The following is a 16,983-nucleotide window of genomic DNA, read 5'->3' on the forward strand; positions in this document are numbered from 1 at the left end:
ATACCAAGAGAGTTTGCTACCAAATAAGTAGTGGTTTAGCGAACTCTGCCACTATCAGTCAATGGACTGTTTCTTCACATTCTATTATCCAGATGCCACTAAAAGTAGGGCTTATTAGTAACAGACTCATAAAAAGTTCTCATTCATTTGTGTGTACAACTAACATAAGGGAACAAGAATAAAAGAAAAACCTTCTGAACATGTAATAAATACAATTTTCAATCTCCCAAAAATCTTGAAATGTATTTGCAGTTGTGAATACAAACCACCTCCAGCTGTATATTGGAGTAACAACTATGAAAATTTGTGCTGGACTGGGAACTGAACACGGATTTCCCCATTTTATGCAAGCGGCTGCATTAATCACTCTTGCTATCCAGACATGACCCACAGCCAGACCCATACTTCCATATATCATCGTCCATGTGTCATATCTGTACTCAAACATCCCATTAAAGTTAATCCAGTAGAGGGGAGACATTTTATTTGTAAGCTGTAGGCCCACAATCGGAAGATAAATATGAAATTGCAGTGCCTGTGTTGTGAAGAAGCACAACGCATGTCCAAAGGAACATTGTGTCATAATTCTTCACAAAAAATCTTGTCTTTCTCCATTAGTGGACATTGTGTCACAGTAATTTATTTGAATTTCAAAACAGTGACATTGAAAAGCCTAAAACCATATTTAGTTCTTTTGTTAGTGATCAAAGTTATCAATGAGAAGACCTCAGGCAGAGCACTGCCTCAGCTATGACAAAACTTTTAGAAAAATTAACCAAGGCTTTGTTAAGGAATTATTACAGAACATGGACCTGAAAGCTTACACATTAACTTTTGCACTTTATATTCTGATATACAAAGGTCAATCAATAAATAACACCAAATTTTTTTCTCTGAACATATTTAGTCTTAACAGTTAGAATTTGGTGATAACATCAATTAAAATTTCTTTTACATGTATTATTTTTCTACATAGTCTCCATCACATTTATGGCCTTATTCTAGCATTGTGTAAGAGCATGTATTCCCCGTTGTAGAAGCTGTTGACCAGTGCATAGCCATGTTTTCACTGCATTAATTATGCTTTGATCATCTTCAAAATAAATAACACACAGAGAGTCCGTAAGTGGCCCAGACAGGTGAAAGTCCTATGGCACCAGGTCTGGGCTATGGAGTATATGACTCAATAAATCCAACAAAATTTGGTTGTGTGTTACCACGTACTGAGAACTGTACGTGAGCATGCATTTTCACATTGAAGCAACATTTCTTTTATGTTCTTGTAAGACGGAACACATTGCAAACAGTTCTTGAGTTAGTTCAGCGTCTTCCCATATGCCTCTCAATAATGGCCAACCCTTTTGGGCACATGCTGACACGAATGATCCAATCCAATGACTCCAAATGACTGTCAATGTGACTTTGACAGCAGATGGAGCTGCTTTCAAATTATTCTTTATTGATGACTGCAGGTGATGCCAGTCCAGTGCCTGCCTTTTTGTTTCCAGTTCAAAGTAATGTACCCAAGTTTTGTCAGTCATCACAATCCGTGACAGAAAGGCGTCTCCATGTCTCAAACTGCTCCCACAGTTCTGATAAAATAGTTTTTTCTTTGAATACTGTGGTCTGCCATGAACATTCATGGAACACATCTTGGGCCCACTTTTGAATATAGTGCAGACAAGGATGAACTGAGATGGGTCTGTCGGTATGGACTGCTAAAATGAAACTGCTGGTACTATCGACTGGTTTTTCTGGAACTGAACTGTTGATGTGGCTGGATGGAACTGCTGGTAATGCCAACATACTGCACACACATTTCCAAATTCCAATGCTCACCAATAGCTGTAGAGCTAGTCAAATGAAAAAGTAAGTGAAAAGACATTAAACTTTTCAAAATCCTGGAAATAAGTCTCAAATTCAAGGACAACTCAAAATTCCACTCTGCTCCCATTGTTAAACGTAACAATTTGGATAAATGAACAGTGTGCCTATTTCCTACCTGTCTATTCCACAAAGAGTGTTTTATTTTGAACCCCTGAATGCAGTCATCTGTTTCTGAAACTTTTTTCAACCCTGGAATGCTAAATTCAGAACATTCAGATGGTAAATAAAGTCACAGAGGATAGTGCTGTATCCGCCTGGCACTCATTTCCTCCACACCCAAGGCAGGCGGTGCACATAGCCGCCCTGCCAGGAGGATGTACATAAACAGCTCTCATGAACACCAAGATGTTTTCCTTATATGGACTGGACTGCTTACCAGATAGTTACGCACCACCTCAACAGCATCTGGGGGTGCCAACCTCACTGACAGGCAGCACCATGCCTGTCCAGTAGAGAGCACCATTAGGAGGGCACTACTTTGCTACACCAGGTCACATTCCATTGTGGCACCATGTGGACCTCCACCTGTTCCCTACTACTTAGACCACTGCTGGCCCCTGCGATGTCAGTCACACGGTACTCCTCAAGTTGGCAGTACCAGCAGTTCCGTCCAGCCGAATCAGCAGTTCAGTCCCAGTGCAACCAGTCAGCAGTACCAGCATTTTCATTTCAGTGCCCCATGCTGACAGATCCAGCCCACTTCATCCAGGTCTGCACTAGCAGCACATCAGCCATAACATGCTGGCAAAACAGGCCCAGTAACATCCCAGGTCTTGATGCCGCCATCTACCATAACTCTAAGGTTCGCCGTATAGGCACATCATCACAGACAACATCATAAGACACATTTCTGTTGAACTGTGTTGTGCGCATAATCATCCAAGGACATTATAACTGAGTTTTGGTTTTGTTAATAAAGTTATTCTTTCAGACATGCATTCGATCATTCCTAAGTATGACGATATATTAGATGGCCAAATCGGATATCCACTGTTCAGTATTTGGTTCTGCAATAGGCTTACCACTCATGTCCATAAATCAGGGTGTATATGTGGACAAGGAAGAAAAATTTCCAAATACACTTTCTCCGGGGTGAAAACACGCTTTATCCGTGTTAAGTGACAGTATATTTTCCCTTATCAATGCTTTGAATGGTTAAGGGTTTATACATGGGCATAGAATTTCCCGGCACTTCAGAAAACGAAACTCAGAGAAAAAGACACGTTTTGGAAATACCTTTTATGTGCAGCAACATGTACGTTGCGTATTTTCATATTACGAAAGTATACATTGGTATTCCACCAAACACCGTATGTTACTTCCCGAATCATTGAAAATCAATATTGCGGTGCGTTTCTGTAAGCCAGTCATAGCGCATGTCATGTGATCTCAGCAGCCGATTACAGCGGATGTTCAGAGCATAGGACACATGATGCAGTCAGCCAACAGCAACATCACTGCTATGTAGCAGGAACACATAAACAGGGAAAGTTAATAGTTTAAATTGATATACATAGCGTTGCTACAACAAAAGCAAAGCTTTTACATATAATATTGGTCTCTAAGGTTAATAAGCAGCAAGAGAAGTTAAGCTTTCGAATATAATGTTGATCTTTTTTGCGTGTGTTACACTTTAAGATATATCACTTCAGGGTTCAAAATTCTTCTAACTGGCTCGTCATTGAAGAGTTGACACTTAAATGAGAGGCAAACACTCTGTGAGTTAATAAATTCACGGTACATTCTTGCACATAGTTCAACTTACGTAAAAGGATATTTACTTTGAAAGTAACGCTTTTGAAACTACCATTCGCAATATTTTCCCGCGAGCTATTAGAAATAGGTTCGTTTCAGCAGTTGCCAGAGAGCGCAGATAACAGGCGTCACCGCGCTTGTGCAGCTACCATGACGTAGGAAGAGCGTATGTGTAAAACATTAAAAGATCATACATTATGTCATAAAAGAAACAAGACATCAGAGGATACTCCAAGAGCATCGGAATTTCGTGAACCATGCTAAAATGTGCACACTTAAAGTGCATACTTAAAAGTGCACATTCATATGTCCAGATTCCCAATGAAGAAGACCTCGACCTCATATTAAACTTTTCAGAGTGGTTTTCAGGATGTAAATTTTCTTGGAGCACCAGTACTGTATTATATCATGTTTGGTTCTTTATTATGGCATAATGCCATACGTGCTAGAAGATGAAAACGTGCACCTGAAACGCAGCGAACAGTTGAAACTAGCCATTACTGTGGAATTAAACATTTTGTTTCAAATACATTTAGTTTCAAATACATTGACTGCCTCTACGGAAAATGTTAATAAAAGTCAAATTTCTTTAGCAAACAGACAAAAATAACTTCATGCACTGCATGGCGATTAATGCTTGACATAAAGGTGGAAATAAAATAAAGTCTGAAACTAGTGACATATTTTAGCCTTCCGTAATTACGAGAATGTATTTTAATTCACTTGATAGCTCCCGGCCACAGACATCCGTTTTGTTTTCATTTGACGTGAGAGTAAACGAAGGGGAAACTGCAAAATCACTAAATGTAAACATGGGTCACGTGGAGACTACCCCCTATAACAGACTGCTCTGCACATCAGCCTCGGATCTACGATAATTGCGAACCGGGTAAATACTACAAAAAAAATTGAATTTTCAAAAATATGTTCATCTTGTAGCGAACAACTTTCTGAACAGTCTGAAACATAAAACATATGTTTTCGAGGAAATGTAATACATTATTTGGTCTTAAGTGTGCCAAAGTGCAGTGCCACGCCTCTCCATTAAGCATTCTTCTATCACAGGTCACTGAAGTTCACTCTGCGGAATTGAAACGTTTATATTTTGTACTGGATGCCATCAAACTATATTCAGGACAGTGGAAATTGAGATGTCCTGTGGTGCCTCTCCTACTCCCAGTTGGCCAATTTGACAGCCTGCAATAGCGGATGGGATTATTTGTAATCGGGAGAACAAGAACTCTCCAGAAGATTTGCACTCTTTATTGCCTATTAGCTAATAACTTGCTGCTTTGTGTGACATAAAATTAAATATAGGATACATAAAACCAATAAAGAAAAGAGACAAGCAAGAAAGTACACATTTCTTCAATCTTTAGTTCCTAGCATTTTTTTTGTTCTCTCCAATCTTGCTACAGCTTTACATGACATGCTTCCCTTTCTGCAAAAGAATCTATTACCTCATCAAAGCTCGTCAAACGATTTGCTACATGAAAAATCTAAATGTCGTTATCTAATACTGAAAAAGCTGTTAACACAAATAATACCCAAGACTGGTGTGGTTTCTCAATCTGATTACGTCTATTTTGACACTATCTGCTAGATAAAACAAAAAAGGCCTTTGTCATATTGGAGCGATTTTGTAAGACACACCAAACAAACGAGACTGTTTCGGCACAAATGGCCATATTTATAACACGACAGAATATAATTTACGAAGTGCCAATATCAAATGCCTATTAGGCCTACTACAAGCAAAAAGCTTTATGTTAGGAAACAGTTTCACATTTCATTCATACGCACCAGCTTCTCAAGCATTAGATGGAAAAGTAGTATTAAGAAATTTTTATATAAATTTGGAATTGTCTTATTCTTCCATAATTTGTGTGATGTCCCCGTTTCTTCTCCTTCCTCGTTCTAACAAACAATCTTGTCATCACCAATTCTGCAGCTATTCCTGCCATTGTCAAAATTTGTTCACCGATTAATTTCACTAACCCTGCCAGAATCACAAGTTTAGTTATCCCACAGTTGTTTTCTGGTTAGGCGTTATTACGTGTTTGTACAACACATTTTCCGCGTTACTTCCAGAACAGAACTTAAGCAGCTGCTAGCCGGGGACTGTACAACTGGTCCTTACTAGTGTAGCGACCTGGCCAAAAATTTTGTGCCAAAAATTTTGTGTCAAAATTTCATTTTCTTGGGTACACCAAGAAGATAGTACGTAATCTTTCTCACCTGTTATTCCTGTCAGTCGTTTATTTCTGTTCTAGTAGTTTGAATCTATGGATATCGCTAGTAATTATAACAACACTGATCATTCGCAAACCCAATCAACCACATAATCAAACAGCGATTGGCATTCATCTGTTCGGCTTTAGTCCGCTCAGCTCGTATAGCCCTGTCCCCTTTCGTCTGCGGAAAGTTTATTTCTAGATGTGACAAGGATTCTCCTGACATAGACATCACATACGCTTTCAAAAATCATCTTATGATTAATTCAGAAATAAACTTAAAATGTGAAACTTCCTGGCAGATTAAAACTGTGTGCCCGACCGAGACTCGAACTCGGGACCTTTGCCTTTCACGGGCAAGTGCTCTACCATCTGAGCTACCGAAGCACGACTCACGCCCGGTACTCACAGCTTTACTTCTGCCAGTATCTCGTCTCCTACCTTCCAAACTTTACAGAAGCTCTCCTGCGAACCTTGCAGAACTAGCACTCCTGAAAGAAAGGATGTAGCGGAGACATGGCTTAGCCACAGCCTGGGGGATGTTTCCAGAATGAGATTTTCACTCTGCAGCGGAGTGGCCGCTGATATGAAAGTAAAGCTGTGAGTACCGGGCGTGAGTCGTGCTTCGGTAGCTCAGATGGTAGAGCACTTGCCCGCGAAAGGCAAAGGTCCCGAGTTCGAGTCTCGGTCGGGCACACAGTTTTAATTAGCCAGGAAGTTTCATATCAGCGCACACTCCGCTGCAGAGTGAAACTTAAAATGTGTTCAAAAATGTTCAAAAACCAACAGGGAACCGTTTCAAAATCATATGAATAATTGATAGACAAGAGTGCGCTGGATGCTAGGCTCTTTGTGAAACAAGTTTTTTTTCCCCTCAAGAAATGAATTCAGCGCACCCTTTTCCCGGTAGCATCTAGCTGCTTGCTGCGTCTGCCTGCACAGCTAACAGCCACATTCCTGTAGTCAGAAGCGGGAGAACCTACTACTCAAACGTGACTCAACTGCGCATGCGCACGAGTTCGAACTGCTAAAATGAATGTAACGTAAGCACTGTGTGTCATTGTTGTGTTTGGCGCATTTCCTTTGCAATTTAAGTTATTTTCATTTTTTTTCTCTCGTTTATGTTTTATTGTTGAAGTATTATTCTGCAGTAGGGGGATACAGTAATAGCCTTTGTTAGAGTATCGGTTCTTACCAGTCAAAATTACAAAAATTTAACTGAAAACTAAAACAATAAAAAATTCCCGTTTTTCTCCTGGATGAAAAAACTCCCGGGTTTTTCCCGGATCTCCCGGTTGTCCCGGGTCGTATACACCCTGATAAAAATATATATTTCACTCAAATTAAAAAAATCTCAATAAAAAATGTTTCTCAACTCAGCCCACACATTTCACAGTGATACGGCACATCACCATTAATTCTGTATATAAATTCTCTTGATGGAGAATGTTATGTACTGCAAAAATCTCATGTGGAACGGGTAAATTTTAGCATCTCTCATATATATATATATATATATATATATATATATATATATATATATATATATATATGACAGGAAACTAGAATTTCACACAACCACAGCCACTGAGTCGTCTGTAGCCACAGAAAAGAGATTCTTCCACTGCAGACCCATACTCGATCACTCTCTTGCACACTCAAGAATATCTGCCTTTGTTCTTGTGTCTTGCACTGGAACTAAGTCCATCAGCTGTTCTGTGTCAATGATAATGCAATCTACTCCATGAATGCAAACTGTCAACTGAGTAGCATCAGAAACACCTACGCACTCATCGAGCACTAATAAAAGGTGATAATATTTTTTTGCAAAAACTAATTAGTTATCTGAAACATTATCAGCTATTTCTTGAGTCTGCATCAAATGGTTGAATGAGTCTGAACTCTTCCAAGTCTCTCACGAGCTATTTGTCCACCTGGAGGTCCTAAACATGTCTCTGTAAATTCTCCTTCAGTGAAACTGATCAGTGCTTGGACAATATAAACAGCAGTATGGTAACTTGCTCAAACTGCTACAACTGAGGTGCATTTTCATAGTGGAAATATTACGGGGAAAAAAATCACTAATTCCTCTGCTCGCACATGATGAATAGTTACTTTAGTCACATTGTTGAACAGTGCTTTAATTTTTGCATTTCCCCTTCTCGCTCTTTGCCTTCCAAGTGTCTATAATCTTTTGCATACAATGTATTGTAATGTCATTGTACATTAAATTTTTGTCATTGCGCTCAGAGCTTTGAAACACACTATGGTATGCAATGGTGTCTTGCGAAGCTTAAATGTATAAGTATCCTGCATTAACATGTTGTAAATTAGTGCTTGTGTTGAGGAAAGTATCTGAAGTTTCCAGCCAGATAGCAGTGTTACAATATCATGATGTTTCAAAGAGTGTCATACTCGTCATCTTCTAGCAAAGTTTATGGTTGGTTAGCTGATTTGTGAGGGAGGGAACCAAACAGCGAGGTCATCGGTCTCATCAGATGAGGAAAGGATGGGGAAGGAAATTGGCTGTGCCCTTTCAAAGAAACCATCCCAGCACTTGTCCGAAGCAATTTGAGGAAATCACAGAAACTCTACATCAGGATGAACAGATGAAGGTTTGAACCGTCATCCTCCCAAATGCGAGGAGTCCAGCTACATTGCTCGGTGGCAAAGTCCATCTTCACACAATGTTGGTATGTCTGACTATCACTTTGAAATTCCTCACCCAGCCATCATGCTACATTTCATCAATTTGAAATGTGCTACTCTTTACTTTATGCACTGCGCCGTAAGTATGCAAGTCCAGGAACATAACAATGGGCACCGCTTTGAACACAGGGTATTATTTGCAGTTCCCCTGCACTAAGTAATGTCATCCAACAGCCCCGTTTAACTGCACTTCTCAGGCAGAGTGTGTGAGCACTCTCGATTGCCTGAACACCTCCTAAACAGACCTAATATAAACCAATGCGATGCGTAAAATTCAACAAGAGAATCAGCATTCATCAACTTCTTGTTGTTGTTGTTGTTGTTGTTATGGTCTTCAGTCCAGAGACTGGTTTGTTGTAGCTCTCCGTGCTACTCTATTATGTGCAAGATTCTTCATCTCCCAGTACCTACTGCAGCCTACATCCTTCTGAATCTGTTTAGTGTATTCATCTCTTGGTCTCCCTCTACAATTTTTACCCTCCACGATGCCCTCCAATACTAAATCCGTGATCCCTTGATGCCTCAAAATAGGTCCTACCAACCGATCCCTTCTTTAGTCAAGTTGAGCCATAAATTTCTCTTTTCTCTAATTCTATTCAATACCTCCTCATTAGTTACGTGATCTACCCATCTAATCTTCAGTATTCTTCTGTAGCACCACACTTCGAAAGCTTCTATTATCTTCTTGTCTAAACTATTTATCGTCCACGTTTCACTTCCATAAATGGCTACACTCCATACATATACTTTCAGAAACGACTTCCTGACACTCAAATCTATACTCGATGTTATCAAATTTCTCTTCTTCAGAAACGATTTCCTTGCCATTGCCAGTCTACATTTTATATCATCTCTACTTCGACCATCATCAGTTATTTTGCTCCCCAAATAGCAAAACTCCATTACTAATTTAAGTGTCTCATTTCCTAATCTAATACCCTCAGCATCACCTGACTTGATTCGACTACATTCCATTATCCTCGTTTTGCTTTTGTTGATGTTCATCTTCTATCCTCCTTTCAAGACACTGTACATTCCATTCAGCTGCTCTTCCAGGTCCTTTGCTGTCTCTGACAGAATTACGTCATCGGCGAACCTCAAAATTTTTATTTCTTCTCCATGGATTTTAATTTCTATTCCGAATTTTTCTTTTGTTTCCTTTACTGCTTGCTAAATATACAAATTGAACAACATCAGGGATAGGCTACAACCTTGTCTCACTCCCCTCCCAACCACTGCCTCCCTTTCATGCCCCTCAACTCTTATAACTGCCATCTGGTTTCCGTACAAATTGTAAATAGCCTTTCGCTTCCTGTATTTTACCCCTGCCACCTTCAGAATTTGAAAGAGAGTATTCCAGTTAACATTGTCAAAAGCTTTCTCTAAGTCTACAAATGCTAGAAACGTAGGTTTGCCTTTTCTTAATCTTTCTTCTAAGATAAGTCGTAAGGTTAGTATTGCCTCACGTGTTCCAACATTTCTACGAAATCGAAACTGATCTTTCCCTAGGTCAGCTTCTACCAGTTTTTCCATTTGTCTGTAAAGAATTCGCGTTAGTATTTTGCAGCTGTGACTTATTAAACTGATAGTTCGGTAATTTTCACATCTGTCAACACCTGCTTTCTTTGGGATTGGAATTATTACATTCTTCTTGAAGTCTGAGGGTATTTCACCTGTCTCATACATCTTGCTCACTAGATGGTAGAGTTTTGTTAGGCCTGGCTCTCCCAAGGCTGTCAGTAGTTCTAATGGAATGTTGTCTACTCCCGGGGCCTTGTTTCGACTCAGGTCTTTCAGTGCTCTGTCAAACCCTTCACGCAGTATCATATCTCCCATTTCATCTTCATCTACATCCTCTTCCATTTCTATAATATTGTCCTCAAGAACATCGCCCGTGTATAGACCCTCTATATACTCCTTCCACCTTTCTGCTTTCCCTTCTTTGCTCAGAACTGGGTTTTCATCTGAGCTCTTGATATTCATGCAAGTGGTTCTCTTTCCTCCAAAAGGTCTCTTTAATATTCCTGTAGGCAATATCTATCTTGACCCTAGTGATATGCGCCTCTACATCCGTACATTTGTCCTCTAGCCATCCCTGCTTAGCCATTCTGCACTTCCTGTCGATCTCATTTTTGAGACGTTTGTATTCCTTTTCGCCTGCTTCATATACTGCATTTTTATATTTTCTCCTTTCATCAATTAAATTCAATATCTCTTCTGCTACCCATGGATTTCTACTAGCCCTCATCTTTTTACCTACTTGATCCCTAATGCTCTCCCTGAAGCTCTCTATAACCTCTGGTTCTTTCAGTTTATCCAGGTCCCATCTCCTCAAATTCCCACCTTTTTGCAGTTTCTTCAGTTTTAACCTACAGTTCATAACCAACAGATTGTGGTCAGAGTCCACACATACGACCCCTGGAAATGTCTTACAATTTAAAATCTGGTTCCTGAATCTCTGTCTTACCATTATATAATCTATCTGAGACCTTCCAGTATCTCCACACTTCTTCCATGTATACAACCTTCTTTTATGATTGTTGAACCAAGTGTTAGCTATGATTAAGTTATGCTCTGTGAAAAATTCTACCAGGGGGCCCTTTAATATCTGAATAATTTATTTCATCTCCTCATACATTTCATCAATCTCTTTGTCATCTGCAGAGCTAGTTGGCATATAAACTTGCACTACTGTGGTAGGCGTGGGCTTCGTATGTATCTTTGCCACAATAATGCATTCACCATGCTGTTTGTAGTAGCTTACCCGCATTCCTACTTTCCTATTCATTATTAAACCTACTCCTGCATTACCCCTATTTGATTTTGTATTTATAATTCCCAATATATCTAACTTTAACCTACCCATTTCCCTTTTTAGATTTTCTAACCTACCTGCTGGATTAAGGGATCTGACATTCCATGCTCCGATCCGTAGAACGCCAGTTTTCTTTCTCCTGATAACAACGTCCTCCTGAGTAGTCCCTGCCCGGAGATCCGAATGGGGGACTATTTTACCTCAAAGATATTTTATCCAAGAGGACGCTATCATCATTTAACCATACAGTAAAGCTGCATGGCCTCGGGAAAAATTACGGCTGTAGCTTCCCCTTGTTTTCAGCTGTTCGCAGTACCAGCACAACAAGGCTGTTTTGGTTAGTGTTACAAGGCCAGATGAGTCAATCATCCAGACTGTTGCTCCTGCAACTACTGAAAAGGCTGCTGCCCCTCTTCAGGAACAACACGTTTGTCTGGCCTCTCAACAGATACCCCTCCGTTGTGGTTGCACCTACAGTACGGCTATCTGCATCGCTGAGGCATGCAAGCCTCCCCACCAACGGAAAGGTCCATGGTTCATGAGTGAAGTTCACCAACTTAAATTATATGAATACACTACTGCTCCACTCTCCCTACTTACATCCAAATAGATTTTATATTCAGCTACAGCTATATTGGATTTGTTTTGCAATGGACACTCACCCATATGCAATATTCAACTCACTTGGGTAGCATTTTGAATTATTCTCTCATGCAAAATGATCTTATTTGTAGACATTGCAAACAATCTTCACCCAGAAATCAACTAAAATCACTCACTCAAAAGAGGAAAGAGGACTGGATCTGATGGGACACCTACACCATTCTGCACAGAGTATGGGAAAGGCCTTTTTCCTCTTCTAGAAGGAATATATAATAGGTTGCTTCAGAAACAAAATGTTACTAGTGATTGGAAAAATGTGGAAAACATTCACATTTTCTAGAAGGGCCATTGAACCAACATCTACAAGTCTGTATCACTGATGTCAGTCAGTTACATAATTTGGAACAGATTTTACGCTCACATGTTATGACCTTTCTGTAGACCGAAGTGTCCTCTGTAGCAATAAACATGGATCCTACAATCAATTATGTGAAGTCCAGCTCATCCTGTTCATCCAAGAGATCCAGAAAGCAGTAAAATATTTGCCTCCAGGACAACATGGTCCTTGACTTCCAGAAGGTGTCCGATACAATTCCACACTGTCACCTAATGAACAAAATACAAGCATATGGAATATCAGAACTGCTTTGTGATTGGATTGAAGTGCTCCTGTTAAATATAGCACAGCATGTCATTTTTAACAAAGAGAAACCTACAGACCTGAAAGTAGATTCAAATATACATCATGGGAATGATATAGCACCATTACTGTTCACAGATGATTCTGTTGTATGCAGGTAAGTTACACCTCTATGAAACTATAACAAAATGTAGGAATACCTCCTTAGGCTCAACAGTTACTGCAGAGATCAGTAGTTGACCCTCAACATGAATGTAATGTATTGCACATAAATAGGCAAAAAGATCCTTTCTTGTATGGTTACATGATGGCTGAACAATCTCTGGAAGAAGTTACATCCATTCAATATTTGGGACTTTTGAGTATAGAGCAATTCTCAAATGGAATCATGACATAAAATTAAACACAGTGAAGGCAAATGCAAGACAGATTCACTGGAAGAATTCTCAAGAAGTTTGGTCTACCCACAAAGGTGATAATTTACAAAATCCTTGTTCAATGAATACTTTAATATTGCTAATCAATCTGGGATCCACAACAAATAAAGAACATCCAAAGGATAGCAGTGCATTTCATCATACATTTGTCAAGTAAATGTGAGATAGTCACAGAGATGCTCATCCAATTCCTGTGACAGATGCAACTAGAGATGCATTATGAATCATGATGTGATTTACTGTTAAAATTTCTGGAGCGTACATTCCCCGAAGAGTCACTCAATATACTGCATCCTCCTACGTGTACCACACAGGAAGATCAAATAAGGTAAAATACAGAGTGTCACACAAAAGCTCCCCATATATCGAATCAAGAACAGCTGCAACCATGAGTAACTCAAAAGCAGACACGCTCGGAGTAGTGAAGCAAATTATATCACTTAATAAAACCAAGTCTTCCAGTCCATACTGTATACCAATTAGGTTCCTTTCAGAGGATGCTGTTACAGTAGCTCCATACTTACTAATCATATACAACTGCTCACTAGACAAAAGATCTGTACCCAAAGACTGGAATCCTTGCACAGTAAATCAGTCAAATCTAAAGGCCATAAATTCAACTAAATACCTAGGAATTACAATTACAAACCAATATTCAATGCCTTTCTTGAAATAATCCACTAAATTACTGGCCAATATCATTAATATTGACATGCGGCATAATTTCGGAACATATATTGTGTTTGAACATTATGAATCATCCTGAAGAGAATGCTCTATTGACATACAGTTAACACGCATTTAGAAAAAAAATGTTCTTGTGTAACACAGCTAGCTCTTTTCTATCATGAAGTGTTGAGTGCTACTGACAAGGTATTTGAAATTGATTCCATATTTCTATGTTTCCAGAAGGCTTTTGACACTGCACCACACAAGCGGCTTGTAGTAAAATTGAATCCTAATATCGTCTCAGATATGTGACTGGATCCACGATTTCCTGTCACAAGGGTCACACACTGTAGTAACTGATAGAAAGTCATTCGGTAAAATGCAAGTGATTTCTGGTGTTCCACAAGGTAGTGTTAGGGGCACTCAGCCGTTCCTTATCTATATAAACGATTTAGAAACAATCTGACCAGAAACAATCTGACCAGCTGCCTTAGGTTGTTTGCAGATGATGCTGTCGTTTATCATCTAGTAAAGTCATCAGAAAATCAATACAAATCACTGAACTATTCAGAAAAGATATCTGAATGGTGAAAAAATGGGGAAATGACCCTAAATAATGCAAAGTTTGAGGTCATCCACATGTGTGCTAAAAGGAATCCTTGCACAGTAAATCAGTCAAATCTAAAGGCCATAAATTCAACTAAATACCTACGAATTACAATTACAAACATCTTAAATTGGAAAGAACACACATAAATACTGCGTGTTATTGGCAGAATACTTAGATCTACTAGAGATTGCCAATGTTACACTTATCCATACTCTTTTGAAGTGCTGCTATGCGGTCTGGGATCCTTATCAAATAGGATTAACAGAGTGCATCGAGGAAGTTCAAAGAAGAGCAGCACATTTTGTATTATCGTGAAATAGGGGAGACTGTGTCACTGACATGATACAGGATTTGTGGTGGGCGTCATTAAAACAAAGGTGCTTTTCGTTGAGGCAGAATCTTCTCATGAAATTTCAGTCACCATCTTTCTCCTCCAAATACAAAAATATTTTGTTGACACCAACCTACATAGGGAGAAACTATCACCATAATAAAATAAGGAAAATCGGAGCACACACGGACAGACCCTCTGCCATCCACTGAAGTGTGATTTGCAAAGTATCCATGTAGATGTAGATGTAGATCTCTCTCTCTCTCTCTCTCTCTCTCTCTCTCTCTCTCTCTCTCTCTCTCTCTCTGCGCGCACCATTCACTGGATCTGACCGCTTTCTGATCTTCCAGCTACACACTCCCTCCCCCTTTTCCAAACTCGAGTTTCATGTGAGCTGTGAACTGAGCACATGAATGTGGTCCAAATTCCTTTAGAAATCTTTTGAACTCTAAGCCAACCTTTTTAGGACATCATCTTTACGTCAGTGACTGTTATAAGTTTTTATTACACTACTGCAATTTTGACCTAATTCTCAATGCTTAGTTTTGGTAAAGTTGGAGTGTCTTATTTGTAACAAAATGAAATTATTCTTACACTTCAATAAGATACCAACCTGAGGTGTAAATGATGACCCACTCTGTGGAGGACTAGTATCATTTAACATTGACAGAGGACTGCTACTATGTAACTGCGGAGATGAAGCACAATGTTCACTGAACAGTTGACGTTTCATCATAGACATCCTTATATCAGTGCAGATTTCCTGTGGGGAAAAATATGAAAATTTATGTTTATATCATAATTGTGAATTTACTCTCGCAGTATATTAAATATTCAGTCACATTTCTTTTCAAGGGATGGAAACATTACACAACGGTAATTCATGTCAACTACCTAATTCTGCTCCTTCACCAAACTTTTCGAAACACAAACTGAGTGCTAATAAATTAACTGATAAAAATTTAATTAGCAAGCTGACAAACAGAATGAAGGGCACATCAGAAATGTAATGGTAAATGGTACAGAATTTTAAAATTATTTTTTCAAATCTTGGTGGTACCACTGAAGGGCTTCTGGTATTAATGACAGGAAAAGTAACAAAGATAAATTAACAGCGACAACAACTGCATTACATTACCTGTATTCAGCAACATTGCAACCTATTGTAAAATGAATAAGCTACTAGTCACTGTCAAAATTTATTTTCAGATGTGTTTTGGACACATGTCTCTTCCTTCATTGTACTCTAATGTGTGCAAATAATTCATAAGTATGTAATTCTAATTTAATATAAAAATGACTTTAATAGATAAAACATTTCTAGAAATAATTTACTACGAAAAGGGTCTTGTTTATCATGAAATAGAGCTTGGTCACATGCTTGCATAGATCTGATCCAGAAATGATTGTCAAAGGGAAATTACACAATCATTCTTGAAAGAATGAAACACTGCTGTAGCCAAAGAGGCAAAAAGGGAAGTCCAGTTACCGCAGTTTTGACTGTATTTGTCATATAAACATACTGCTTCATTTGTAGAGTAAGTGTTTCAGTCATGCTACAACCAACAGCTGACTTACGAAGGATTAAATGACATGCACCCTTTTAACATTGCCTAAATCAGCCATGGACTGGAGCAGGACTGATGGTTTTTATGCACATGAAGCAGTGTGTGGTTATTACACAGCATAAACTGTAAATATAACCTATTACTCACAGGTATGGAATGTATTCTCACCATATAGTTGAGGTATTAAACAGCACGAAACATATACTACACTAAACTTTCAAATTTCAAACTAAGCTTTCAACTCAGTCAGGCTGCAGCATTACTGTGTGGTTATCTCTGTATTATGCAGAAATTTCCAGTTTCATGTTAATACTTCAAAGAACAAGAAGACAGAGGAATCAAAGACAGTGCAGCTATTTATCTCACAATGGTTTAGAAGGCACTCTTACTAAATTTTATTTTCTAATCTTACAGTAGTAAAAAGTGATCACTATTAACAATAAATTCTAAAACTACAAAGATTAACACTTAAGAATGAAAAAAGTTGCAATTATATGAACGATAGAATTTGTAACAAATTTGTAATGTGCTAACTGCTGAATACAGAGAGGTCGTCTGCCAGCAATACAGACCATTTTTGTAGGTTGCTGAATCACATGCCTGTTGGTGATGCATCATTGAGGAATGAATGATCACAACAGTCCAGATGGCAACAGCAACAACGCAGGCCTCCTGGGATCACATCATTGAGAACCAAACAACAGTCCAGGATGAAAACATCAGTG

At 38.9% G+C, this 16,983-nt stretch overlaps 1 protein-coding gene across 5 annotated transcripts in view; it reads right to left on the reverse strand.

Annotated features, from left to right (window-relative positions):
- Positions 1–16,983, reverse strand: part of LOC126248226 (uncharacterized) — a 170,632-nt gene that overhangs the window by 16,918 nt on the left and 136,731 nt on the right. For all 5 annotated transcript variants that reach the window (XM_049949052.1, XM_049949051.1, XM_049949053.1 and 2 more), the window contains one exon: positions 15,304–15,453. In XM_049949052.1, coding sequence (XP_049805009.1) covers positions 15,304–15,453 — 150 coding nt within the window. The remainder of the gene's footprint in view (positions 1–15,303; positions 15,454–16,983) is intronic.

The sequence above is a fragment of the Schistocerca nitens genome, chromosome 3, assembly GCF_023898315.1.
Source record: "Schistocerca nitens isolate TAMUIC-IGC-003100 chromosome 3, iqSchNite1.1, whole genome shotgun sequence".
NCBI lineage: Eukaryota > Metazoa > Arthropoda > Insecta > Orthoptera > Acrididae > Schistocerca > Schistocerca nitens.